At 37.6% G+C, this 27418-nt stretch overlaps 1 protein-coding gene across 4 annotated transcripts in view; it reads left to right on the top strand.

Annotated features, from left to right (window-relative positions):
- ADGRG6 (adhesion G protein-coupled receptor G6) overlaps positions 1–27418 on the top strand; it is a 127449-nt gene that overhangs the window by 45573 nt on the left and 54458 nt on the right. For 2 of the 4 annotated variants that reach the window (XM_065888490.1, XM_065888493.1), the window contains exons 2-5: positions 10929–11270; positions 13518–14141; positions 22682–22750; positions 25287–25370. In XM_065888490.1, coding sequence (XP_065744562.1) covers positions 10929–11270; positions 13518–14141; positions 22682–22750; positions 25287–25370 — 1119 coding nt within the window. The remainder of the gene's footprint in view (positions 1–10928; positions 11271–13517; positions 14142–22681; positions 22751–25286; positions 25371–27418) is intronic. The other 2 variants (XM_065888491.1, XM_065888494.1) reach the window with 1 other exon arrangement.

Raw genomic sequence — 27418 nt, 5'->3', positions numbered from 1 at the left:
ATGGCTCCAAAGTGGACAAATAACACAAACAAGCTGAGACTCATGAATACTCAAAAAGACCCTCTTGCCTCATAATATCTTGAGCTGTACGTCGGCATACTCCTTTCCTTGGGGAGCATCAGATGTCTTCATGACTCTCCTGGAAGTTTCTTCCTAGTGGCGGGAGCAGTTGAAGCTCTGATGTGTGTGAGGCCCTAAGTTCATCACTCATACTAGGGTTTTAGAACCATAAGAGACATTCTTTCAGCTGTGGAAACCAAGACTTCAATGGCTAGTCACTAGCCAGGGGCAGAACCCACTGTGATCCACTTGCAATATATCCCAAATATTCACACAACCATAGATTATTTCAAGATAAAGGCAATTTAATCCCCTCTCATCTGGCACAAAGTAATCACTCACTAAATGCTAGTTGCTATTACAGTTGTTATTTTTATTTCTCTGTATCTCCAGAGAAGACGGGTTTATGACTTTTATATGTGTTTATATTGCTTATATTCACATTAAAAAATACCTTGGAAGGTATAACTTTAGATCTGGAAAGGATCTTGAGAAAGCTTCTAGTTCAGCTTCATAAGCGTATTGTTCTTGCTACAATGATTTTTTTATTGTTCTTGCTACAGTGTTTTTTTCCCACAACAGTAACAGTATTTTTTATCAGATAGACCTTGTGATTTAGCTAGAAAGGAGTTGAACTAGAAGAAATCTTTTTAATGTTCAACTTTAGAGTTTACTGAAAATATCTTGAGATAATCTATTTCTTTCTCTCCCTCTCTCACACACTTCTCTAATATATTTTACTTGAGATCTATGTGCAAAGTTAACATTATATAAATACTTTGAAAAGTAATTAATTCCAATGATGGATTAACTTAAGGCAGTTAACAGTTTTAAGCAACCTATTTATGTATAAAATGGAAAGTTTTAATGAAAAAACATTTAAAAATGTATATTATGTAATTTTTAACATCAGCTCTTTCTTATTACTAAGATGTTTACATTAAAAAGTATTCTGTAAAGGAGCAAAATTATGCCAGTTGCATCTATAATTTGCTTTGCTCCAAACCTTGACTATTTAAACTGCTTCCATTATGTGTACAAACCTGAGTGTTTTTTGTTTTTTTTATGTCTTCAAATTAAAGGCTCATTTGGAAAATTTGAGCTAAGATATATGCACTTACTCAGCTACTGCTGTCTTCTTCCCAATATATTCTCCCAACTTATTAGGAGGGCAAGTTTGTAAAAGCAAAACTAGTTGTAGCTATTAATTTCAGGGGCTTTACCTGCACCCACATAACAGGGACCTTTTAATCTACCTTCCCTCTGACCACCCTCTGATAAACATATGTAAAGATATTTAAAAGAAAACTGAAAATGAATGGAAGTAGGGACCCAGAAAATTGAATAAATGAATGAATGAACAAACTGAAATATGGCTAACATGCTCTGCTATTAAATGACAACCACAGTCACAACAGTAAAAATGAATATGATTTGAGCATCTCACTTTGAACCAAGTACAGTCCTAGTACTTTACATGGATATCTCATTAGCTGCATTCATGTGCTTAAGAAGTTAGTCATGTGCTATTTAGCCAGTAATTACATCATTGCCTTCATGGGTATTAGAACTATAATTAGCTTTTATTAGGCTAAGACATTCTCTACTTATGTTGGTAATATTTAGCAATACTTTTCTGGTTAATGCTAACATAAACCAGTTTTACCCTGCAATGCTGCCTAGATAGTCCATATGGAAAGATTTTCTGTGACATTCTCATATAAAATGAACATTAGGTGAGTGTTTATTTTTTTATAGTTCCCTCAGTTTCCTTTTTAGGGGTAATAATACGTCAGAGTAAGACAGATCTTCGATAAATGCTACATTGGTCACTTCGCTACCTTTTTATCTTACCCATCGACAGTTAGGCTTTGATTCACTGAATCCTTGTAGAATTAATCTTCCTTTACCACTGTAACTGCTTTTCTCTTTCCACAAACAAGCTGCCAGGATGGTTTGCTGTCTTTTGTCTCTCTTCTTGTCATCCGTCAGCCCTTTGGGTTTAGGCTGCTGTGATTCTTACAACAGTCTTTGTTCACTGGTAATTTTGTGTTGTTTATGTGTACAAGGGTTAGGTTTTAAAAAATATCTGCTAAATACAAATCTGATTATTTTACTTTCCCCTAATTAAGACCTTTTTATTTTCCCTGCTGCTTTTATTATATTTGAAAAAGAAAGTTTTTAGCATTGCTTGCAAAATCCTGTAGAATCTAATCTCTGCCTATCTTGCCATCTTTATCTCATGTTTCTCCCCACTTTGCACACTCTGCTTCAGCTAAACTAAACTCTTAAGTTACTGGAACAATCCCTGCTCTCTCTCACCCACAAGCCTTTGCAACCTGCTGACCCTACTGCACAGAACCCTCTCTTCTTTTTCTCCTCTGCTTCCCTTCTTCACTGGCCCACTTCTCTGCTGCATTTTCAGATCTCAGTTTCTTTCTCATCTGTTAGGAATGGCTCTGTTTCTACGAAATCTAAACATTGGTTATTGCACTCATCTACCTGCTCTATTAGAGCAATTTTCACATTGTATTATCACAATCTACTTATTTATCTGTATTTGTAGTAATCTCTACATTCCATAACGTCAGGGATTATATCTTGCCCACAACTGTATTCCCAGTGCCCAGCACAGTGCCAGACACATAGATGCTTTATAAGTATTTACTGAGTGAATGGTTATGGGGGGATGGTGAGAGATGAGTTAGAAAGGGTGAACAGGACAAATATGGGGTGCTATATGTGTCATTCAAAGAAGCTTGTCTTGTTAGATTTCAGAGAAGATTTCAAGGTAGAGAAAACATTTTATATTTTTAGTTTTTTTTTTCAATTCTTCTTTCTCATTTTGTTTTTATTTGTGTTTAAATTAGAAACAGTGAAAGAATGCTAGCTACAGGGTGTAATATTTTTTTTATTTTATTTTTTAATTAGTTATCTATTTTATACATATGAGTGTATATATGTCAATTCCAATCTCCCAATTCATGCCACTCCCCACCCCGCTTTCCCCCCTTGGTGTCCATATGTTTGTGTCTCTATTTCTGCCTTGCAAACCGGTTCACCTGTACCATTTATCTAGATCCCACATTTTGCGTTAACATACATTTGTTTTTCTCTTTCTGACTTACTTCACTCTGTATGACAGTCTCTAGTTCCATCCACATCTCTACAAATGACCCAATTTTGTTCTTTTTTATGGCTGAGTAATATTCTATTGTATATATATATCACATCTTTATCCATTCGTCTGTCAATGGACATTTAGGTTGCTTCCATGACCTGGCTATCGTAAATAGTGCTGCAGTGAACACTGGGGTGCATGTGTCTTTTTGAATTATGGTTTCCTCTGAGAAAACATTTTTGTACTTGCATTTGCATTTTCACAGATATTTCTTGTAGTGATGGGGAGGATGAATTGGAGGTGACAAGACTATTGACAAAAAGACTAGTTACTGAGCTTTTCTCCAGGAGAGAAAAGACAAGAAACTTAAACTAGGTAACCATGGGAATGAGAGAAGGGGATAAATGAAAAACCATGAATAAAATCGTATATGGTCATGGCCCTTGACAAACTATTTTAAGGGGTGTGGAAGAAGGAAGAGAGAAGGGATATTCAGAGTCCTAGCTTGGATGATTTTCGTACAACTAACACTTATAACATGGATAAGTGGTTTGAGGAAAGATGTTTGGATTGAGGGATCTATGAGATATCCAAGTGGAGATGTTGAGTAGACATTCTCGAGTGTGGGTGTGGTGTGCACTAGGCCATGTATGTCATCAGCATTTGGACATAATGGAGGCCTATGTTTAGATGAGATCACCCAGAGAGAATGAACGTGGGGGAGAAGAGCTGAAGAGAGAGGAGAGCCCCATAAAGCAGTGGCTTGGGGCAGACTTGGTTTTAAGGATCAGAAATCCATAATGCAGGATCAACAGAAGTGGCACGGTAGATATAAGAGTTCTTGTCATAGAATCCAAGGAGAAGCCACAAAGAACAGCTCCTCCGTTGATGACTAGACATGGCATGTCTAGAATTAAAGTCTCTGCTCTTCAAAGTTCTGGTTTTCTCTCATCTCTCTGTTCTTAGATTTTTTCTCTTTCTCTCTTCTCTGCCCATCAGTGTCTTTGTTTGCAAGTGGCCAAGGAAGCTGCTACCTTTGCATTTATATAACTTTGTCATTCTATTGTTCATCGTTTTCTGAATAAATTATCTGTGCCTCTAACTTCAAAGAGAGGAAATCTGACTGAGTAGCCAAGCCCATGATTTGGTTCCCTTCAGGTGAGGGGTCCTCCCCTGGGGTCATGGGACAAATACAACTGCCAGAGATGTAGGAGAGGCAGATCTTCCTGGGAGCAGGTGCATACGTGGAGATTGTGAATAGCTTCTGGCAGTATGTTGTTACTTAAAGGAGTGCTTTTCAGATTTTAATGTGCTTGCAAATCACCAGAAAATCTTGTTAAAATACAGATTTTGTTTAGAAAGTCTGGATGATTCCATTTGTCTAACAAGCTCCCAGCTGATGCTGATGCTACTGGTCTGAGGCCCATACTTTGAATTGCAAGGATTTTAAGGGCCAGTAGAGCAGAGGTAAGCTCAGAGAGGGCAGAGAGAAAGGCAGGAGGAGAGCAAGGAGACAGTAGGAACCGAATGGAGAGACTCAGAATCAGGGAGTGTTCAGAGGCATCAAATGTTACAGAACATGAGTAAGATCAAATTGGAAGCCTCTTTAGTATAAATAATCTGCATGATTTTGAGAATTCTTTCAACAGTGCTCAGAAGTCTATGCATTAGAGAGCAAGAAGGTCCATGGCTAGATTAATACAGAGTTAGGGGTTTACAGTGCAGGAAAGGAGGGGATAAGAGACTTGAATGTATTAACCAGAAGGTAGATTAAGTGATAGGCCAGGCAGCCGTAGACTGTTTCAAATGGTGCATTGCCTTTAGATTATTATTATTATTATTATTTTAAAACCTGGAGAAAAACTCAGCCATTACTTAAGAGAGAATAGTTTCCCATGAGAATGTGTGTGGGTATGTGTGCAAATGCATGCACGTGTGCTTGTGTGTTTAATCCTCTTGCAAGGGATATATATCTACATAATAAGCTGACTCTAGAAGGATTTACAACAGTTCACTTGTTTGGATCTCCCCAAAGTATTAGCTTTTGCAGTTACATATGGAATATTCTCATGCCAAGGTGATTATGGAAAGATAGGATTCAAAGTTTAAGCATTAACAATATTACAGAAGACAGAAATGTGTTTGAGGGTGTGGTGCATATGGATCTCTTTGGAGCTTCAAAAAATTGTCAAGCTTCATGGTGCCTCACCAAGAAACCTTCACTTCAACTTTTTGTTAGTTTTCTAGCAAGGCGAGACTTAATTGAACTCATTGGAGTAGAGTGGTACACTTTTGAACTCAGGCCTAAGTCATTGCGGTACCTTCGTATTCACGGTGCTTCCAAAGAACATTTTGAGGTTGAAGCATCACAGAGGGAAATCAGACAATTTTCTGGTTAACCCTGGGGAAGCCAGTGCTTTAGGAGGAGTTTGAGAGCAAACAGATATCCTTCCTTGGCTGCCGAGAGTTCTAGCAGGAGAATGGAACGGACAACGTAACCTTGGTGAAAGAGTGACTTTCCCCTGGACAGCAATGCTGTCTTTGAGTGCAGAGCTTGAAGAGGAGTGGTGAGGGAGTGCGGGGATGCTTGCCAAGTCTGTCACATTAACAGAAACGCAGATGTCACAGCCAGATTGCCTTCAGATTCCTTGCCATCCTGAAAAAATATGCATAGAGGCCTGAAATCACTTAAATTTAAATACTTACTTTGATGAAGTCATTCAGTTCTGTGTATTATCAGTCATTTAACACATGCCAGCATCTAAAGTATTATTTGTATTTTACGTTTCAATGATGCTATATCTGGCAGCATTTCTCTTGATCTGGAGAAATGGTGTGTGGCTGTCCTGGCTTGGTAATGATTAAGGCATGGGGCTGATCCTGGAGCTCTCAGTTGCTGCCCTTAGGCTTAATCTTCAGAAACCACCAAGGCTACTAAATATTTTAAACCTTTTTAAGCAACTCATTGATTAGAATTTAATAGATTCACATAGGTAATTCAAACAGTGACTTTGAATAGATGCAAACTGAACAGGCAACTGAAAGGAAATTTTCTGGAGATATTTTTTTCACCGGCCAGATTTTACAGCAAATTTATTAGTGTCAGTTTTACACACATTCAAATAAAAAAAAAAGAATCAAGTGCATTCATTTCTTCACCACTTAACACAGTATAGGAAAGTCAGTTATTTTGTCTACAGATGTGGGTTGAAAGCCGCTAAAATTGATCTCTTTCTATTTATATCTTAGGATCTGATACTCCTGTCTTAGATTTTAAAGCACATAGTATTTGATTTATAGAGAAGTACTTACAGCAAAGGTGGAGTAAGAATCTAAATCTCAGATTTAAAAAAAATGAGATAATGGTTCCATTAAATCTAAATCTAAGTGTTCTTTATAAATTGAGATAGCCTTTGGCATAACTGGGAGGTTTTCCATTTCAGATTTGCGTTTCTTTGAAGAATAAAGTTTTGTGAAAATATGCAGAAGTAAATTATTACTCAACATTGCAAGCATAGGCAAGAACCAAGGGTGGAATTTGGTTTGTTTGTTTAGATTACCGGAAAACTGCTTTTATAAATTATGAGTGTGAATATGTTATTATATCTGTCTTTGAGAACAACTTGAGCCAGATGTTTTGAGTTGGCTCACTTTTAGAAAATGTTAACCCTGGCTTTACCAAGCCCTCATTCAGTGGCTACTTCAGTAGCCATCTTTTTAAGTAGCCCTGCCTTTAAGAGAGAACAAATTAATTTCTTCATGAACTGGCTCACTGTGTAGGGATCAATTAGCAGTGACATTTGATTGCTCCAAGTGGACAAATCCAAAGCACTACATTTTAGACTCTCTAACATTCTTTACTAAAATATTTCAAAATTAGTTTCTTAAAATATATCAATTTTAGCGTGATTACACTAAGTTTAAACATATGTTTACACTTAATTTCATATGTTTAACTTTGCAATTGCCCATTAAAAAGCATTGTCTCTTAAAACAAGACTTGGGCTCATCACTTTGCTGTGTCTTTTGTTTAATCTTGGCAACTTTTTTCTTCCTCTAGAAAATCACTAGACTTATATTCAGAAGAGCTGGTTTGAACCTTGGTCCTGCTATCAATTAGATATGTAACTTTGGACAAGTTATATAATCTATAATAGTCTTATTCGTGTCATCTGATGAAGGAGGAGGTACTAATTCCCAGGGTTGTTATGATGCCAAGTGAGATAATCTATGTGAAAGCCCTTTACTGTGATCTATAAATATAATGAACACCATGATACTGTGCCTAGTTTAATTGACCTTTCATCCAATTAAGATAATCGCTATTTGGTAGCATTATCTCTAAATGCGGTTTAGCTACGGCAGATGAGAATCACACTTAAGTGCTTAAGTGATTATTATGGGTGTCTTCTTTTTCTCTTTTCTATCACAATGAGTGCCTAAGGGAAAAAGCGATTCCGTTAAGGTGGGGTGCTACTTTTTCTCTCTTAAATTATTGATTCACAGATTTTGTTATAGTAATGATTAATAATAGCCAACATGTAAATAGTGCTAACTCAGTGGCCAGTACAGTTTCCAGGAACTTCCAGTATTAATCTATCTAGTCCTCCCTATAACCATGGGTGGTGGGCACTTTTATTACCACCAGTATAAAGTGGTGAAGCTGAGGTACAGAGAAATTAATTTATTCAAGATTACATGGTCAGTGTGATCAGTCAGATTGACTTGTTTGTATACCTTTCATTAGCTCTAGGGAAGAATTTGGCAAAAATAATGTATCATGATAAAGACAACAATGAACGTTAGTTGGGTCTTGGATGTAGGGGATAGCATCTCATTTTGGAAAAATGATGCTGCTTGCATGCATGTTGGAATGACGCAGAGACTGTATCTTATTTTCCTTTCTTTTTTTCTTTTATAATCTCCAGTGCCTTTCACTGGATACATTACTGTTAATCTACTAGGATTAGTTCTCTCTCCTGAGCCCAAGGTATAGTAATAGAAAGCTAAATGTGCCAGAGAGGCAGGCCCTGCTCATCTCAGTCTCTTGCTCTGAGTGAAACCATTGGAAAAAAGAGCCCCGAAACCCCATCCAAAGAGATATCCCAGACCTTATGCGCTCAGCCATTTTTTGGACTTAGACTTTGGTTGACTTAGTTTCATATACTGTACTTAGTCATTCTTTAAGTTAGGTGTGTTTTCTTTCATTTAAGTGACTCATTTATTTGTTCATAAATTTAACAAATTTTATCAAAGGTCTCCCATGTGGCAGGGGCGCTGTGAGTTCCTGAGGGGTAAGATGGTGACTATGACAGTACATACCCTCTGCTTGTTCAGCCTAGAGAATAGTGGGAGAATCCGACAATAAACAAAATAATCTCACACATGGAATCAACCCAGCTGCTCTGAATCATGCTACAAGGAGAGGAGCAACGTGTTCCAGGGATGGATAAGAGAAGGCATTTGGGGCTTCCCTGGTGGCGCAGTGGTTGAGAGTCCGCCTGCCGATGCAGGGGACACGGGTTCGTGCCCCGCTCCGGGAAGATCCCACATGCCGTGGAGTGGCTGGGCCCGTGAGCCATGGCCGCTGAGCCTGAGCGTCCGGAGCCTGTGCTCCGCTACGGGAGAGGCCACAGCAGTGAGAGGCCCGCGTACCGCAAAAAAAAAAAAAAAAAAAAAGAAGACATCTGGCTAACACTTGATGATCATAGATTGTTTTCTCTGTCTATCCTCAGCCCTGTAAAAGACGTTGGAGACTTAGAGAGAAAGAGCCAGAGGGAGGGCAAGTTAGAATGGTTGGGGAGCAGAATTGGCAAAGCAAACCCCTGCATGACACAAGGTGGCCACAGGGAAAGGAAAAAAGAAAAACCTAACTCTAGCAGCATAACACATCTAAATCCTTGAATATATCACTGTATCATAGAAGAATAAGTAATACTTGCACTAACTACCGTTTTCAAGAAAAGTCATTGCATATTCATTCTACTCAACTCAGTAAAAGAGGGAAGAACACAGTAAGTTGAGAGTGAGTTCCATTAACATGGTAGAAGTCTTTTACTTTTAGAAAGTGTATGTGTCAGTTTTATGACAGTTTATTTATCCAGAATGTTGGATAAATGACATTGCTGCCTACATTTATACAAATGTTTAAAAACAACATGAATATTAATTTCAAAAGCATCACTAAATAGAAAGACAGTAGACCTTGGTTTCTGGATCCAGCTGGTGACCAGGCCCTGGATAAGTACTACTTGAGAAATAATTGATTGCTTTACTTTTCTTCGTACCTCTTATTATCATCTGTCATTACATTATTGTTTGTTTATCTTTGGGTCCAAAACTGAAGTGTAAGAATCATTCAGACGGAGACTTTGTCTTTCCTGCTCATTGGTATATACTATTTAGAATAGTGCCTGGCGTGTAGCAGGCACTCAATAAATATTCACTGAATGAATGAATAAATAAGATAATCGCACAGGTATATAATTACCAACTAAAATAAACAAGCGGGAGAAGTGAAAGTATTTTTCAAAACTGTAAGTACTGGGCTTCCCTGGTGGCGCAGGTGGTTAAGAATCCGCCTGCCAGTGCAGGGGACACGGGTTCGAGCCCTGGTCCAGGAAGATCCCACATGCCACGGAGCAGCTAAGCCCGTGAGCCACAACTACTGAGCCTGCGCTCTAGAGCCCTCGAGCCACAACTACTGAGCCTGCGAGCCACAACTACTGAAGCCTGTGCGCCTGGACCCCGTGCTCCACAAGAGAAGCCACCGCAATGAGAAGCCCGCGCACCACAGTGAAGAGTAGCCCCTGCTTGCTGCAACTAGAGAAAGCCCGCATGCAGCAATGAAGAACCAACGCAGCCAAAAATAAAATAAATAAATTCAAAACAAAACAGGGGCTTCCCTGGTGGCGCAGTGGTTGAGAGTCCGCCTGCTGATGCAGGGGACGTGGGTTCGTGCCCTGGTCCGGGAGGATCCCACATGCCACGGAGCGGCTGGGCCCGTGAGCCATGGCCGCTGAGCCTGCGCGTCTGGAGCCTGTGCTCCGCAGCAGGAGAGGCCACAGCAGTGAGAGGGCCCACGTACTGCAAAAAAAAAAAAAAAGAAAGAAAAAAAAAAAAACAAAACAAAACTGTAAGTGCTTCACACATACAAGGTGATGCTGTTTATTTGAATTTTAGAAAAAACTACAATCTGCCAGAAGATAACTTGTTGAATTTTTTGTACTGGTAGCTAGCTTTCTCTTTAAACATTTATTTCCTGTTTCTCTTCCATGGTTTGTAATATTGTTCTACATTTATGGTTCTATAAGATCCCCTCCACCCCAGCTCAGTTAGTCTGTAGAGTAGAGATTCTTCATCGGGGTCAGTGTACCTATGTGAAATCCAGTGTTGCCTCCTGAGGCCTCACGTACTCCCTGAAATTGTATGCCAAGGGCAGTGGCCCCTGTACACTTTACTGGAGGGAGTTCCCCTGACTTTTATCAGATTCTCAGCATTTATGAGCCCCCAGTTTAAAAAATCAGTGCTCTAAAATTTTGTATTTTTCTTTTACTTTTTGTTGCTCTCTTGGTTTTTCTTTTTCTTCTTGAGATGGTTTCATTTTCCTTTTAATGTTGATGATTATATTTTGGTATTTTAAAATGTTTACTGTTTGATTGTCCCCATTGTGTGGTACTCTTGGGTAATTAATTACACGCCTCTGATCCCAGCCCTTCTCTCTGTCTTTCTTTTGTTTGCCCAGCAGCGTGGGGATGTGCCAACTGCAGGGTTGTCCTCTCCAACCCTTCTGGGACCTTTACTTCTCCGTGCTACCCTAACGACTACCCGAACAGCCAGGCTTGCAAGTGGACCCTCCGAGCCCCCGCGGGCTATATCATTCAGATAACGTTTAATGACTTCGACATTGAAGAAGCTCCCAATTGCATTTATGACTCATTATTCCTTGATAATGTAGAGAGCCAGACTAAATTTTGTGGAGCAACTGCCAAAGGCCTATCATTTAACTCAAGTGCGAATGAAATGCATGTGTCCTTTTCAAGTGACTTTAGCATCCAGAAGAAAGGTTTCAATGCCAGCTACATCAGAGGTATGTAAACCAAAGGCAGCGCCAACCTTCTGGTTTCATTTAGCCTGTTCTACAATAAACACGAGGACCAGAAGACAGTTATGCTCTTTTATGTGAATGTGGATGATTAGGATTAGAATTTAAGGGCAAGAATCTGTTAGTGTTCTCTGAACGTTCTCATTAGTGATAGAGTTACCAGATCCAAAATCTGGTTACAGTAGAGCTGAATTCTTTTATATTGTTTATATACAGAACATTTAAAGGCTGCTTGAAAGACCCTGTAGATATCCCACAGCTAATAATTGAATCTGTAATTCTAACGTCTCTCCGTCAAACATTTAAAACATTCTTATTTAGAAATCCTTTTATTTTAGGCTTTTAAGATGTTGCCCTTTTCAGGAACTAGGGGGACAAATGTGGGAAATAAACATATAAACTTAAATGTAAAAAGAGCTATGTATAACTGAAGCTAATAAACAGCAGAGCCTGAGGAAAGCCCCTTGAAAATGGCTAATTGAAGGAAAGAAATATATTTTTATCAGACGTATTTCCCGGGTTCCGGCATATCAGAACATTTAAATAATCTCATTCTCTCCAAGCCAGTCTTTCCTTAAGGAAAACTCAAGCTTTGAGACTGTGAGATTTAGTTATACTTTTTTTTTCCTTCTGAGCTGCTTAAGTAGGTGTTATGTATCAAAAAAAGAAACAAAAGAGAAAGGCACCATTCTGACCATTATTATTACAAATTGTGTTTTTGGTTTCAGCTTTATTTACTGTTTGTGACTGACATTAGATATATATGTGGTTAATTGAAACACACATGCTTTAATTTTTCAAATAATGTTTTAATGTTATAAAATACTGTAGGAAATTTGAAAATTAAAAAAGCAAAGCAAATTAGAATTACCTGTACATCTACCACCCAGCCATAACCACTAATAAACTGTTGATGGACATATTTCCTTCCAGCCTTCTTATTTTAACAATGCATGTAGAATACTGGTTACATATTGTATAAGTATCCCTTTGGGTAAGTAGACCTAGAAACTGCTTTATATATAAGAAGTAGACTAAAAAATAATCATTCTATTAGATTCCATCATGAATTTTTGACTAGAATATTATATTAAAATGACGTTATTACTATAGAGCTATTCTTGGTATGTATTAAAATATATTCAAACTAGTATTCATATAAAGCCAGTATTGAACAGTATTTTGGGGGAGAGCTACTTCTCTCTCAAATCAGTACATAATGCTTCACAATGTCTATAATATTAGCACAGAGCTAAATCTATTGTGTTACGTAATAATTTTAGATATGTCACAGAAGGCCTAGGCTAAAGCATTTTTATTTTGAATTTGCCGTGCACAGAATTATAGTGATCTATATTAGTAATCAGTAATAGCTGTATATCGACGATGACACAGATACTGTTCCAGCGCTTTGAGGGGATTAAGTTATTCAGTTCTTATGGCCCACCTGTATAATAGATGCCCTTCCCTTTGTTTTATGGACAAGGGAGCTAAAGTAGAGTGGCATGCCCAAGGTCACAGGGCACTGTGTGGGAGAGCTGGGCAGGGAGCTCCACTGTCTGCCCTTTAACCACTGCTCTTTACTGTCTCTCAGAAACTAGCTCACATGCCCAGATGTAAAAGAAATATAGCTTAAAATGCCATTTTTGTTTGTTTTTTTACCCGACTCCCTCTCCTCAGTGGAATTGTCTTTGCCTTTGATCCTAAAATAGCCTGGTGATGGGGAAGACAAGTAAGATATGGGGTGTCTGAAGGGAAAGGGTAGCACAGGAATGTTTGGGAAGGGTGAAAGTTAATGAAAAATGGAACTATTAGCTATTATGTTTAGAAATTATTTGAAAAGAAACATAGTTTTGAAAATCATAATGTATAAACAGAACTTTCTTGAAACCAGTAGGTTCTTTAATTTACCCCCCCCCCCCACCCAAATCAGGGATTTAAAAGAAGAAAAAGCCTGTCACCTTGGCAGCTATAACTGGAAGGTTTAGGTGTGAGAGCCAAGGTTTAGGTGATTAGAGTTAAAAATGGGTGGGGTTTCTTATTGTTATTGGTATAAGGTACTGGGTTGGTGAAAGAGAGTGGTGGACAGAGAAAGAGGAGAGTGTGGGACAAAGGGTGGGTAAAAGCCAATTAGTAGAGAGTGTGGAGGGGTTGGCTGTATCAGACATTTTGCATCTCATTAGTCCATGTCTGGTGTTAACAGGCTTTATCTGTTACTGTGTTTTGTCCTAGTTGCCGTGTCCTTAAGGAATCAAAAGGTCATTTTACCCCAGATGCTAGATACTTACCAGGTATCTCTTGCAAAAAGTGTCTCTATTCCAGAGCTCAGAGCTTTCACACTCTGCTTTGAAGCAACCAAAATTGGCAAGGAAGACAACGAATGGACAGCTTTCTCCTACTCAGATGCATCCTTCACACAATTGCTCAGTTTCGGAAAGACCAAGAATGGCTACTTTCTATCTATTTCTGGCTCAAAATGCTTACTAAACAGTGTGTTACCTGTAAAAGATAAGGAAGATATTTTCACAGAAAGCTTTGAGCAGCTCTGCATCGTTTGGAATAATTCTTTGGGATACGTTGGTGTACATTTCAAAAGAAACTATGGGGCAGTTTCATGTGATTCTACCATTAGTAAAGTTATTCCTGGGAATGGGAAATTGTTGCTGGGCTCCAATCAAAATGAAATTGCCTCTCTAAAAGGGGACATTTATAACTTTCGACTTTGGAATTTTGCCATGAATTCCAAAATCCTCTTCAACCTCAGCTGCAATGTGAAAGGGAATGTGGTGGACTGGCAAAATGACTTTTGGAATATCCCAACCCTAGCTCTGAAAGCTGAAAGCAACCTCAGCTGTGGTAAGTCTTTGGCATAGTCACTCTTTAATTTTTTTCCATTGTTCTATGAATATGTTTGTCAACAAGAAATTATATAGACACACATATATGTGTGTGCTTATCCAGCCATACATATTCAATCAAAGCTTTAGTCCTACCATTTTTAACTTTTTCCTGTATCATAAAATATCACGTGGTTTATACCTAATATAAACAATTGTGTATAATTATTGCGTCTCATATAGAAATGTTAACCCCAGGACTAAAACAAAAGAAATTAATAAGTTACTGTCTGTAATCATGAAGATGATACAGTGAAAAGCTGACCTTTGTCATCCTAGAATGAAATTTCCAGAGCATTACTTAAACAACCACCACCTAAAAGAAGGGCATTTACAGGGCTTCCCTGGTGGCGCAGTGGTTGAGAGTCCGCCTGTCGATACAGGGGACGAGGGCTCGTGCCCCGGTCGGGGAAGATCCCACATGCCGCGGAGCGGCTGGGCTCGTGAGCCATGGCCGCTGAGCCTGTGCGTCCGGAGCCTGTGCTCCGCAGTGGGAGAGGCCACAGCAGTGAGCCCGCGTGAGAGGCCCGCGTACCGCAAAAAAAAAAAAAAAAAAAAAAAATGGTATTTAGCCAATTTTAAAGATTGTTCATTTTATGGAAAATCTTGATAATCAGGGATTATCAATTTTCTTTAACTTTTTTCTCCATTTATTTGAAAATGAGCATTAGTTGTTTGTTAAAAATACTCTTGTCTTTTTGGTTGCTCTTTGGGAGACTTTAAATGTGATATTATTCTGAGTAGCTAACTGCAAAATATTTAGGGAAATAATTCTAAGTTACAAAAATTATATGAAAATAAACTTCTAGCAGTTATTCTCTGTGCACATAAGTCAATTAAGTCCTTATTTTACTGTAGGACTGAGTCAAATATAAAAAGTATAAATTTCATTATCAATTTTCAATATCATGACTAAATCTAAGGTGTTGATAATATACATTTTTTTAGTCACAGAGATAACTGTCAATAAAGGAGGGATAGAAGGGGCCTAATATTCAAAAGTCATTTGTATGTGACTTTGGAGGGAATTCTATCAGAGCTTCATTCCCAATACTTTCAACAAAGTAGGACCCACTGTGAAGACCTGAGGCCACCTGCCCTGTTTCCCTGACCTGCGTTTGCCCTTCCAGCCTGGGGGGCTCCTGTCACCTACACCTCTGTGGGCCACCCATCTCTCCGTGTGGTCCCTAGTGCTCCTGAAGATGGTGGGAGGCAGTTATGTGATGTCTTTTGAGACGTATTTCCTTGTGGGCTGTTGGAAAGAGGGTAAACCACAACCCTGTTCCAGGAGACCCTGGAACTTTTAAGAGTTAGTGGTGCTCCCAGCATCCTCTCATTCTGAGATTAGCTACAGAGAACGACCCTCAGGGACTCCCAAGAAGTCTTTCATTCATCAAGGGAACTGAGAAAATCACGTGTGTGTGTTTGGTGTGGCATGGTGAACAGCGAGGAGAGGGTAGTGGTGTACTTCCTATGTTCAGGGTGATTATCTTTAGTCTAGGGACCTGTTTTCATCATATCCTTGGCCATTATTAAAAACTCATGATATAGCCTATTTAATATTTGCCTTCCTGTGGGTCAATATTTGAGGACTATGACAGCCAAAAGAAAAAAAAGAAAAAAGGATTTGGCTAGTCATATTAATAGTTGCAAAATACTTAAATTGAATGTATATTATGTACTAGGTACTGTTTTAAGTGCTTTATGCATGGTAACTTATTTCCTACAACATAGATCCCATGATGTAAGTTTTGTTATTAACCCCATTTTGCAGATGAGTAATTGAGGCACAAAGAGATTAAATAACTTATCCAAGGTCATTTAATTAATAAGTGGCCAAGCCAGGAATTGAAGTCAGAAAGTTCAGTTTTAGAACTGTGTTCTCTTAGACTGTCTTTCAGAATAGGCAGGACTAGAAGATGAGATGTAGTGCTAGAATAGGCGAGTCACTTCTTGCCAAGATGAGGAATACAAAGGTCCAAGAGCTGTCTCTTCGGGCCAGAAAGCACTGCTGGCCAAAACACTAGCTTTCCCAGGTATTAGCATGGTATTTGTATTAAACAAAATAAGGTTTCTTTCCTGCAGTGCTTCTTTGATACCTTAATATGATAAAATGTGAGGACTGTAGTATACAAGAATTCCTAAACTTATTTTAAGAAATCCTCTAGACCCGGGGTTGGCAAACTAGGATGTTTTTGTAAATAAAGCTTTATTGGAACACAGGCATGCTCATGAGGTTTTATATAGCCTGTGGCTGCCTCTGTGTTAACTGCAGAGCTGACTGTGAGAGATGACATGGCCCACCATCCTAAAACATTTACTGTCTGGCCCTTTAAGAGAAAATCTGCCAACCCCTGAAACTACCGATAAAATCAAAGGGTCTAGTTTTCTGAAGCACACACTTTGGACAATACTGGAAAAGACCTGCTAGATCTTCTGGGCCAGAGATAATAGACCAGTCCCTCAGGGGCTAATTTAGCCCTTAGACATAGGTGGTGGTGGCAGCACTGCTTTGTTTTCATTTATTAACATTTGTTCCACGCAATGCTTTTAAATAATGATTTATTTCCAACATTAAAAAATTTGATTTCACATAAAAATGAATGTTTGGATTCTCTGATAAACAAAAAATGAACTCTAGTCTAGTGTTTCTGCCTGAGCAACGCAGCTTAAGCTAAGTGGTGACCACCCCCTTTGAAGGGGCTTTCCAGGTCCCCTCGGCCCTTAGCACCCTCCATACTCTCCCCACGCCAGCCCCCGGTAGATTGACTTTGGCCTGGGTAGGCACTCATGTTTGAGAATCCCAATTTAGGCCACGCCCTTCACTTTATAAAGGGCAGGAAACTGAAGCTTAGAAAACATAAGTGGCCGAGGCAGTTGGTGGGCTAAAATTCTCGTCTCCTGTCCCCGTGCCCAGGGCTTATACTTGGGAGTCCTCATATTTTCTTTAACACGGTTTTTAAAGCTCCTTTCCAAGCCTTACGATTACTGGAAAGCATCAGATATGTGCTCGTGGAGCTCAGCCATTGGTAAGTTTTCAAAATGACTTCAATCAGAGGAGTAGCACAAGTTTACAGAGTCAGTGTCTGAGTTCCTTTAACTTTTATAGTCATCTCCTTGACATTCCACAATGACGCTAAACTCCCCCATTCCGTACAGTCAGATATCCTGGACTGTGTATCAGGACTAATAACGGGAGAGGGAGTTTCCTGCTGCTTAATCATAAGCTTTGGGAGTTGAAGAACTCAAGTCACTTATTAACTGACAGGAAATACCTGTATCAGAGATTATATCTAAGCTTGTTAGCTAAGCGAAACTTGAATAAGTGAAAAAACGTATGCTCTATTAACATTTTAACCTTTCCTTTTTTCCAGCACGCTGTGGCTTGCTGTTTTTGGTAATGGTAATTTCCCAAAACTAATGGTCAGTACAGTAGCCAATGGGAAAACAGAATTTCATGCCTAACATTCCATTGGCTTGACAATGTCTGTTAAATATGAGCTTTCATTCCAGAGTCAACTTGTGATAGAAAATGAATAGATTTTCCAAAGGTCTATTGCTAAGTAAATTTTAATATGAAAATAGGATGGTAGAACAGAACTGACTGCATTCAACATTAAAGCATCCTGTCGTTTGTTTCAAATATTAAATATCCTAACCTTAATAAAATCAATATTTTATTAATAAATGTTTTAGTAATTTCATAACTGGACTTTTGTTTTCCTATGCTGTTCTAAGTATAGTTAGGGAATATACGTAATTAGGAAATTTCCAGCACTTTTTTTTTTTTAATCATGGTTAATCTTGTCAGTCCTTTTCAGAAAGAAATGCTTTATTTAGCAGCAATTCCTTTTCATTTTATATCATCATTCTTTTTCTTAGGACAATTTTATTAAACAATAATGAGTTTTATAACCTCCGTGGATAGGCAGTTTCCCTAACGGACTCTTTAATCATAAGTGCAAGTATTTGCCTGCGTTATGATTCGAGTTTAGATACTGGCTAATGTCCATCAATTTTCACAAAGTACAGATAGTGCCTTCTATACCAGTTATATTTATTTTACTGATGACTGCTCTTTCCTGAGTGCTTCTGTGTAACTCAATGAAGAGTCTAAGTTCAAACAAATTACATTTATTTAACAAGCATTTATTAATCACTTCCATTTATTAACCACCGTGGATGTAGGGATAAGACACAGTTCACAAGTACCCAAACTTGATGTTAATTCTTTTCTAGAAAATTTTGGATTTGGACCGACTGTTGTTTTCCTTTCTGAAATTTTATACTTAATTACCAAGGCTTCATCAACTCCTGGATTCCTACCCTTTCATTTTCAATTATTGCAGTTTTGTCCCTCACAGCCATAAAACTCTGATTCACTATTGGCTCCTTCCTTTCATTCCTAACAAATTACTGAGTGTAGCATTTTTAGATGACTGAATTTTTTTTAAATAATAAAGATGAAATCACTCATCTTTACAAAGGATGTTATTCTTTGAAGATGCCCAAACTCTTTATGAGCATAAATGGCATCCAAAAATAATTTTATTTTAAATATATTTATGAAAAAAACCAAATTCAATTTAGTAACAGCTGCAAAGAAGGAGTTGAAAGGGATTATTATTTGTCTTATTAGTGCAACTCACATGAGAGTTTAGCTCTGTCAGCTGTTATTTGGATTGTCATTAAGTTGGGTGTGAGATGGGTTATTGGCTACTCAGTCTTTTTTCACTACAACTTGTGTAAATATTGACTCCTTTCAGTAGCAAGATTTTGGAAGAACAAAAGTAGAGAAGAAAGATTAACAGCTTTACAGCTTTTCGTCTACTGCCCTTTCTTAGAGATTACTTTTTTTTTTAAGGAAATTTGACTTTAAATTTTGCAGTTAACATTAAGTGAATACCTTTAAACCTTAAATTTTGCAGATAATATTAAGTGAATACCTTTAAACCGTAAATACCTTTAAATATTTGGTATCCACAAATATCAGTGAATATACATAGGTCACAATCTGAAAAAAGTTCCTTAATGATAAATATATTAATAGCCAAGACAAAGAATTGTCTCTTTTTCCTTAACAATCTTCTGGTTTGTAAATCTGTCCACCTAGAAAAATTGATTGGGAGAATGACTTTTCTATGTAGATATGCTGAAGATGGAACTGGGTACAAATAAAAAGTTTGTGCACAGTTTTAATATTTTATGTATATGTAATTCGGTATATTTGTAATGTAAGATTTCATTTATCAATATTCTGGACCTTTCTAATTAAAGTTGTCCCTTGTATTCAAACCATTTTCACTGAAACATGCTTCAAATTTAATTTCTGTTGCTATACTGAATCACCATAAAATAGTGTTCATAAAGTATTTACAAAGCAATGTCGATTTGCTAAACTAAAAGTACCCAAGAAGGAACAACTGATAGTTTAATATTGAGCAGTAAATGTTACAATTTTCCATAACAAGCATGTCACATGATGAAATTTAGACTTGCTACCATACAACGAAACTGATGAAATGTTAAAGAAAATTGTTAAATATCTTACTCTAAATCCTAACAATCCTAACTCTCCTGATTTTCTCTCCTTCTTTCCACCTCTCGGCTCTTTGATATCTGCAGTGGAAATGTAGTTAGCCTGAAAACTTGCTTTCCCACAATGCTGTCCCCTTATCTCCCTTTGTCTTCCAGAGATATTGTATCAGCGCTGGAAGTGGCCTTAGGAGCCTTTGTCTGCCAACATTGTGTGAAATTTGAGAAGCACGAAAACTCAGTCCATGGGTCTCCTCTCTTGCATGTTATAGTGGCTGAGATTTCCTCAGTCATTCTGAGTTTTAAAAGCTTTTTAGTTTTCAGAAGTTCCTTACTAAAATATAAATACCTAAAGGAGAAGTAAGGTCATGCAAGAAGGGGACATGATGGGAAGGAATAATGGGCAGAAAACATTCAAGATCAAATTCTAGGCTGGCTTCAACTTCTACCTCCTCACGTGCTCTTTCTCCATAGTACACAGATTAAGTGTTTAATCGGAAACACACACCACCGCCCCCCCACCGCCCCGCCCGCCCATCTCTGCTTCCTTTCGTAGCCAAGCTTCCTCTTTTTGCATTCACTTCTCAAACATTGGAAATCTAGAGTGCATCATTCCCACGCTACTGAAGAGAATTTCTTCTACTGAAGAGCTGTTGCCGAAATTCCAGTGCAAAGTGAAGGGTCTTCTCAGTCTTTATCATTCTGGAACTTTCTGTATACTTGATGGTGGCCACACCCTCCATGAAACTTTGTTCACTTGAATTCTGTAAAATCACCTTCTACAAGAGCTGTTTTTGTCTTCTCAAATCTATAGCTCTTTTTTTTTCTTTTAATCTGAAACTTAAATATAAGAATATCTATGGTTCCATCAAATCTTCTAGCTCAGGTGATCCCAGACACATCTATAGCTTCCTGGCTAGGCCTCTTACAAAAACATGTACACCTTGTACCAGATGTCACACAGGTACCTCAGTTCCTATTCCTGGATGTACTGTTTAGCCTACCCCACCTAAGTTTGCTTTTCTTCCAGTATTTACTATGTCCTTTTATGAGATCATTGTGTACCAATTTCTCAAGTTGGAAACCAGAAAAATTCTTCTATTCTTCCCTTTCTTTCTCTGTTCTCCAGTTAGTCACTAAATAAATCCTATATAGTCCATCTTCAAATGTCTTGTATCCATATCTTTCTGTCTATCCTCACTGTATTTATGATATCAAGCCTGAATTATTGGTATTATTCATGCTTCTTGTATCGCCTGTCTTTTAGTTATAGAGCCTCAAATGTGATTGTTTTTAAATTTAAGTCAATTTTCTCACCAAGCTCCCTTTCACTGTTTTCCCGTTTACTTCAAGAAAGAGTTCAAAATGTTGTCATTCATATCGCATTCAATAATTTATTCAGAGGACCCAGAGATTGTGTGTGGGATATGCCATTGGAAGAAAGACACAAAGTCCGGAGACTCACAGTGCCTGCATTCTACAAAGCCCTCCACAAGCTGTCCATTACCTATATATCTGATCATTCCTACCAATTTGCTATAAATGTCCTATTCCAGTAATGCCATGCCACCTGGGTTCCCAGACCATTTCACTGCCTTCTTGGTATATGTTTCAGTAATTCTGTCTGCTAGTAATAACCATCTCTAGTCTCTTCTCCCCTGATCAGTATAGTGACCCCTCATATTTCCGGTTAATCTTTGTAGTGGATTTCCTATTCACCCTTCTCACCAAACTGCTGGTCACATCTTCCTTTTGGCCACTATGCATCTATATCACTCAGAGAACTGTGAAGCCATCTCCCATTCATGCCTCTCTGAGAGCAGAGGCATTGTTTTAAAGCATTCTTCTAGCCTCCATGTCTCACACACTTTAAACAGTGAGTGAATGTTTATTGGATGAACATGTAAAGGTCTGTGATGAGATCTTCTTGCCAGTTAACATGGCAGACCTGCTGGAGGCCACAGGGTTGAGTCTTTCTGAGATAACATGATTCCTTCCTTGGACCAGCTGCCTGAGGCAATCAAGAATGAAGAAACCATGACTCCCGAGATGCTGCTAAATTGCTGGGATGCTTTCTAATTATGCACACAATTAACCTAATTAGACATCTTTTGTTGGCTCATGTACCTGCTCTGCCTTTATGTACCATTCCCACAGGACAGTTTGGAAAATGTTTAAACATTAGAATGTAGTCACTATTATAGAAATGTTCTTTAAAAATTAAATATATGTGTGTAGGTATGTATATATATTTGTATTTATTCTTCTGTCTTTATTCATAGTACAATATGCCTTGCGATAAGTTTAGCCTATCTTCCTCAGCCTCAACCTGTTGGTAAAAGTCTGTTAATAGCCAGAGGGAGATTTAGTGCAACAGAGAAAAATCCACTACTCCTACTAGAAAATCAGCTCAAAATTTGTTTCCTGCTGAGGATGAGTCAGGCAAAGCTTGAAATAAAAAGACACAGAGACCAATAAGTTTCCAGTCATGGAAACTTATTTCTGGAATTGCAGCTAGCATGTGCTAGTGCCTATGAACCAAAAACTTGCATTTTATGAGTGTTAGTAATATCCAAGTTCACTTTTGAAACTTATCTTTGATGTTCTTATTATTTCATTTGTATGAATTTCCACCAAAGCCTTATAATTTATTATGCGAAAAGGCCCTGAACTTTTTATTCACACTTTAAGGGGCGGTAACACTTATTTTCCTTTCATGCGTGCATGGGGCCAGTAGATTGAGTTAAAGATTTTGAGGGAGATTTCAGGAGCTTGATTTTACATTTCAGTAACTTGACATTGATACATAAAGATTGTTAGAGACTTTCTTGATGTTGGAATATTACTGGTGGACTCTTCCAGGGTTGCTCCTATTACACCAACCAGATGATTCATGATTTTTGGGGAGAAAAACTATAATTAAATCATAAGTCAAATTTGTACAATCTTTCTGTGTTGATCGAGGTTCCTACCTGATCCCGCTCCCGGCCGCAGAACTAACCAACTGTGCAGATCTGGGGACCCTTTGCCAAGGTAGGGAGTCAACACCGTCCTCTGGAGTCTCTGTTTCCTACTTGCTATTTTGGAAAATGTAGTTGTCATTGTTTTGAATTTTATCTTTTCACTTGAGAAGCCAGAAACCAGAAAACCAGAAGAATTTCTGGGTGTGTTTTAGTTGTGTGGGTGTACAGTGTAGAGAGGGAATGCATTCACACACTGTATGACCACATTTCCATAAAGCACTGAGTTTTTTAAATGTGAATGATTATATGCTGTTAGGAAAGGTCGACTTCATTTTTTCCCTCAATTTGGTCTCAAGAATATTGTCCAGTATAACATAGCCATACAATATTTTGAAAAAGTATTCATGTTTAAAAAACAAGGGGAAAAATTAAGTTGAATAGTTAGTTAAGACAAGGCCATGAGGCAATTTATGATGGGCAATGTAACTTCAATATTAACATGAAAATATAAGTTTGAAATATGATAAGTTTGAATGTATGAATAGTCTGAATGTATGTAAGATAAAAATAGTTTGAAATAATATGGATGTTCTTTTATTAATTATTATAATGCATAATGACTATACTGTGGTCAGTATATATATTACGTACTGAATGGTTGCATGCTAAATAATACATAGTCGCATAGATTTTAGCATAATATATTTTACTTTAATTTTATCATGCTTCTTCTAATTACCCATGACCCATTTTCATCCATTTATTCTATTATATACTTCTTTTTGAAGTAGCATTTCTATGTGCCACATTAAGAATCATGACCATGCCTTTTGTAAAGCGGGATCTTTTATTAAGAGGATCATAACATGAAAGTGATGGGGGTTAGAAGTGAGATGGAAGGAATAGAAACCTAAGCTCTCTTCTGTAGCTCCAGTGTGGGAGTAGAGTAGGCAGGGAGAAGGGGTGTAATTCATTATTATCTTTGTTTCCTTTCTGAGACATTATTTCTTTTTTTTTTTTTTTTTTAACATCTTTATTGGGGTATAATTGCTTTACAATGGTGTGTTAGTTTCTGATTTATAACAAAGTGAATCAGCTATACATATACATGTGCTCCCATGTGTCTTCCCTCTTGCGTCTCCCTTCCTCCCACTCTCCCCCTCCCACCCCTCCAGGCTGTCCCAAAGCCCCGAGCTAATATCCCTGTGCCTTGCGGCTGCTTCCCCCTAGCTATCTACCTTACTACGTTTGTTAGTGTGTATATGCTGAGACATTATTTCTTGATATTATTATTGATGAATACCCTAAGAAAATAAAGTCATTAAGTAGCTTCTTTCCATGAACTCAGTGTAGTTTTAAAATAGTTATATGAAATAGAAAAAAGCCTTGGTTTTGCTTAATTCAAGGTGTGAAGATTTTTTTTTAATTTTAATTTTGTTTTTTTCTTTTAATCTGAGGTAGGAATGATTCCTTGGGTCAAAGGACTAGATGCCCAGCTTTTTTTCCCCCTATGTCCTAAATGACCAAAAAGCATTTTCATATTCATTGATGTATTTTACATTAAATAAATATAACTGATTGTTCATAATTTAAAAATATAAAAGACTTTCAAAAAGAATCCCCATTCTTAGGTGTTATATATTACTTTGGAATGGAAAATTATTTTAGTTAAGAATACACATTTTGAATAAGGAATTCAATATTTTCTAAAGAGGCTTTGGAAGGTAATTCTTTTTATAATCACTGAAATGTTTTAAATTTAGGTAACTTTTTTCTAATTAAGAGAAATACGTAACAAATGGTTATTGTACATAGAAAGGTACATCTTATACAAATATACTCCAAAGATAAACTAAAGGAAAATAATGTGTATAGCTATTTTACTACTTACATTGTTCCTCCAGAATTTCTTGGAAAGGTATTAAAGCATTACATAAGGGCTTAATCTTTGAGAGTTTTAGTAATATCAGAAGCATAGCCTTGACATACTGTTTTGAAAAGTCTCTCCTGTATGACTTGCCCTTATGAAATCCATTTTATCCATCAGTGTGTAGTAAAGATTTGGGGATCTTTAGATGATTGATTTCATCTATACATTTAATTCTCTTTTGTTTTCCTTTACATTTACCTTCTCTAGAAGTGCATTTTCCCCTGAGATTTTATTTTGCTAGTCTCAGTATATCAGAAAGACTGACTTTAGATAATTTTCAAGCTGACAGGTGCTGTACAGACTTCTTTCTCTAACCTTTCTTTTTACAAACTTAGCAGACTGAGTTCTGGATAAGGTTTAGTCATTTACTGTGTGGTCATCAGCCTCTTGATGGCAAACCTAGATCTAGAATCTAAATGTTCTTTCTCCATTCCCTTTGTGCCGGTTCCAGACTCTCATACAATATGGCATGAAAGGCCATGGGAACAGATTCTTAATGTGCCATAGAACGCGTTGCTTCATTTTATGCATTATAACCTTGGGACTTGTGTTTAGTGGCAAGAAATGGTTTCCATTCCTCCTTTATATATTTTCATGCGTTAACCATAGATTGCTCATCCATATTAACTTTCATGTGCTCCTTGCAAAATTACATCTCTCTCATCTTTCTTACCAGCTACTGTAAACCCTCCTAGTACTACACCACCCACTGTCACCACTAACATGCCTGTTACTAATAGAACCGATAAACAAAGGAATGGTAAGAAATCATTATCTTTTATACTTGTAGTATGTCTGACTTGATGAAAAATTTTATTCTAAGGGTGGAAATATCTAATGTTCCAACAAAGTTTCTATTGTTAGAATCAATTGGTACATTTGTACATTTGTAAGACTAGTAAAATAAATATCACTTGACTCCTTTGAGTTCCCCATTCTAATGACCAATGGAATGAGTACATTTCTAGTGCCACGCTTCTGCACTTTTAGCTAAAATTTCTTTCAAAGGAAGCTTTAAAAGAAAGGCATTAAATTAAAGGAATTAATTTGCATTATACTAGAGATCTGAGAAGAAAAATATTCATCACATTCTGTCAGATTATTCTCTAAGGAAACTAGTTTTTAAAGCATTTTATAATCTCAAAAAACTGAATAATTTTAGTAATTTAATTTCTCACTAAGGCCAACTTTATATTCAAACATCTGTGACAGTTAAATTATTTTTATATGGTAATACTTTGCTCTCTATCTTTATTTGTTGAAGAATAATGGTTAGAATGTGATTGTATATCAATTAAATCATAAATCAATTTTCGACTGACAAAACTTCAAGTAACTGCCAATACCTTCTGTTTTTTCCCTCTATATATACATGTTTTTGTTTATATTATTTGTAACTTGCAAATATAGCAGTCACATAAGATAAGGAATGAACTGGAGAAATGCCAGGTGAATTGAGTTATTATTTAATCTGCTACCTATATTAACTACAATGCATAGCCTTCTGGTAATTCAGTGTAAGTGATTTCAGTTTCTTCTAAAAAAGAGAAATTCCAATCAGGTGACAACACCATTGCTTCAAACACAGTAGTATTCTCAAATATGAGGTATTAGAAACAAAGGAGGGGGCTTCCCTGGTGGTGCAGTGGTTAAGAATCCACCTGCCAATGCAGGGGACACGGGTTCGAGCCCTGGTCCGGAAAGATCCCACAAGTAGCGGAGCAACTAAGCCTGTGCGCCACAGCTACAGAACCTGTGCTCTAGGGCCCGCGAGCCACAACTACTGAGCCTGAGTGCCACAATTACTAAAGCCCATGTCCCTAGAGCCTGTGCTCCGCAACAAGAGAAGCCACCACAATGAGAAGCCCACACACCACAGCAAAGAGTAGCCCCCGCTCACTGCAACTGGAGAAAGCCCACATGCAGCAATGAAGACCCAAAGCAGCCAAAAGTAAATAAATTAAAAAAAAGAAACAAAGGAATTTTCTCAACCCCAATCATTTAACTTGCAAGGCCAAGACATCTGTAATATATCACCAGGGACCAAAACCCAGAGAAAAGAAACCCACATAGTTCATTTTTTCTTTTGGCTTTGGGGGTTACATCAACTTCCTGTACATTTAAGGACATTTAAATTGGAAGTACGGAATATTTTACATGAAACGTAGATATAAATTTCATTAGGGATATAAAGACATCGATTCAGGGAAGTGTTCATGGTTATTCTGGTGGTTACACCAAGGAGATTTATGATGGAGCAAAAATTCCAACAATCCCCAAGAAAGCAAGAGTAGCTGAAATTTCCAGTGCATATTTCACATGGACCCCAGCCAGCAGATGGGAATATTATAATTCTGACTAAGTATTTCACCCTTTGTATGAACACACAAAGAGCCTCTGTGGCATTCTCCCTCTAGGACTGGCACATCCTCTGCTGCCCAAGAACGTTTACATGATGCTTCAGAGTCCTTGACTTGGTGGAGTGGAGCTGTGTTCACTCAATCATGTCATTTCTGACGTTCTTGAAGAGAGCCTTGTTCAGTCCATCTCTCTCTGCGTCATAACCTTCACTGGAGTTTCAACAAAGCAAGCAAATGTTAGAATCAGTTTAAATGGTTTGTCTTAGCCACTTTAAAGGAAAAAAAATCTAATTCAGATCATTCTTGATAAAAATGTAATCCTAGCACTTAAAAATATTTTAAAATATTTGAAAGTCATGTAGTAGCAATAGTCTCAAAATTGTGTATTCAAATTTATGTACCATCTGAACAATTTTACCACATCCTTGAACCACCTCTACTATTTATT

Source organism: Phocoena phocoena, chromosome 12, assembly GCF_963924675.1.
Source record: "Phocoena phocoena chromosome 12, mPhoPho1.1, whole genome shotgun sequence".
Classification (NCBI taxonomy): domain Eukaryota; kingdom Metazoa; phylum Chordata; class Mammalia; order Artiodactyla; family Phocoenidae; genus Phocoena; species Phocoena phocoena.
Note: the sequence above shows the minus strand (reverse complement) of the source record. Positions and strands in the feature narration are given on the sequence as shown.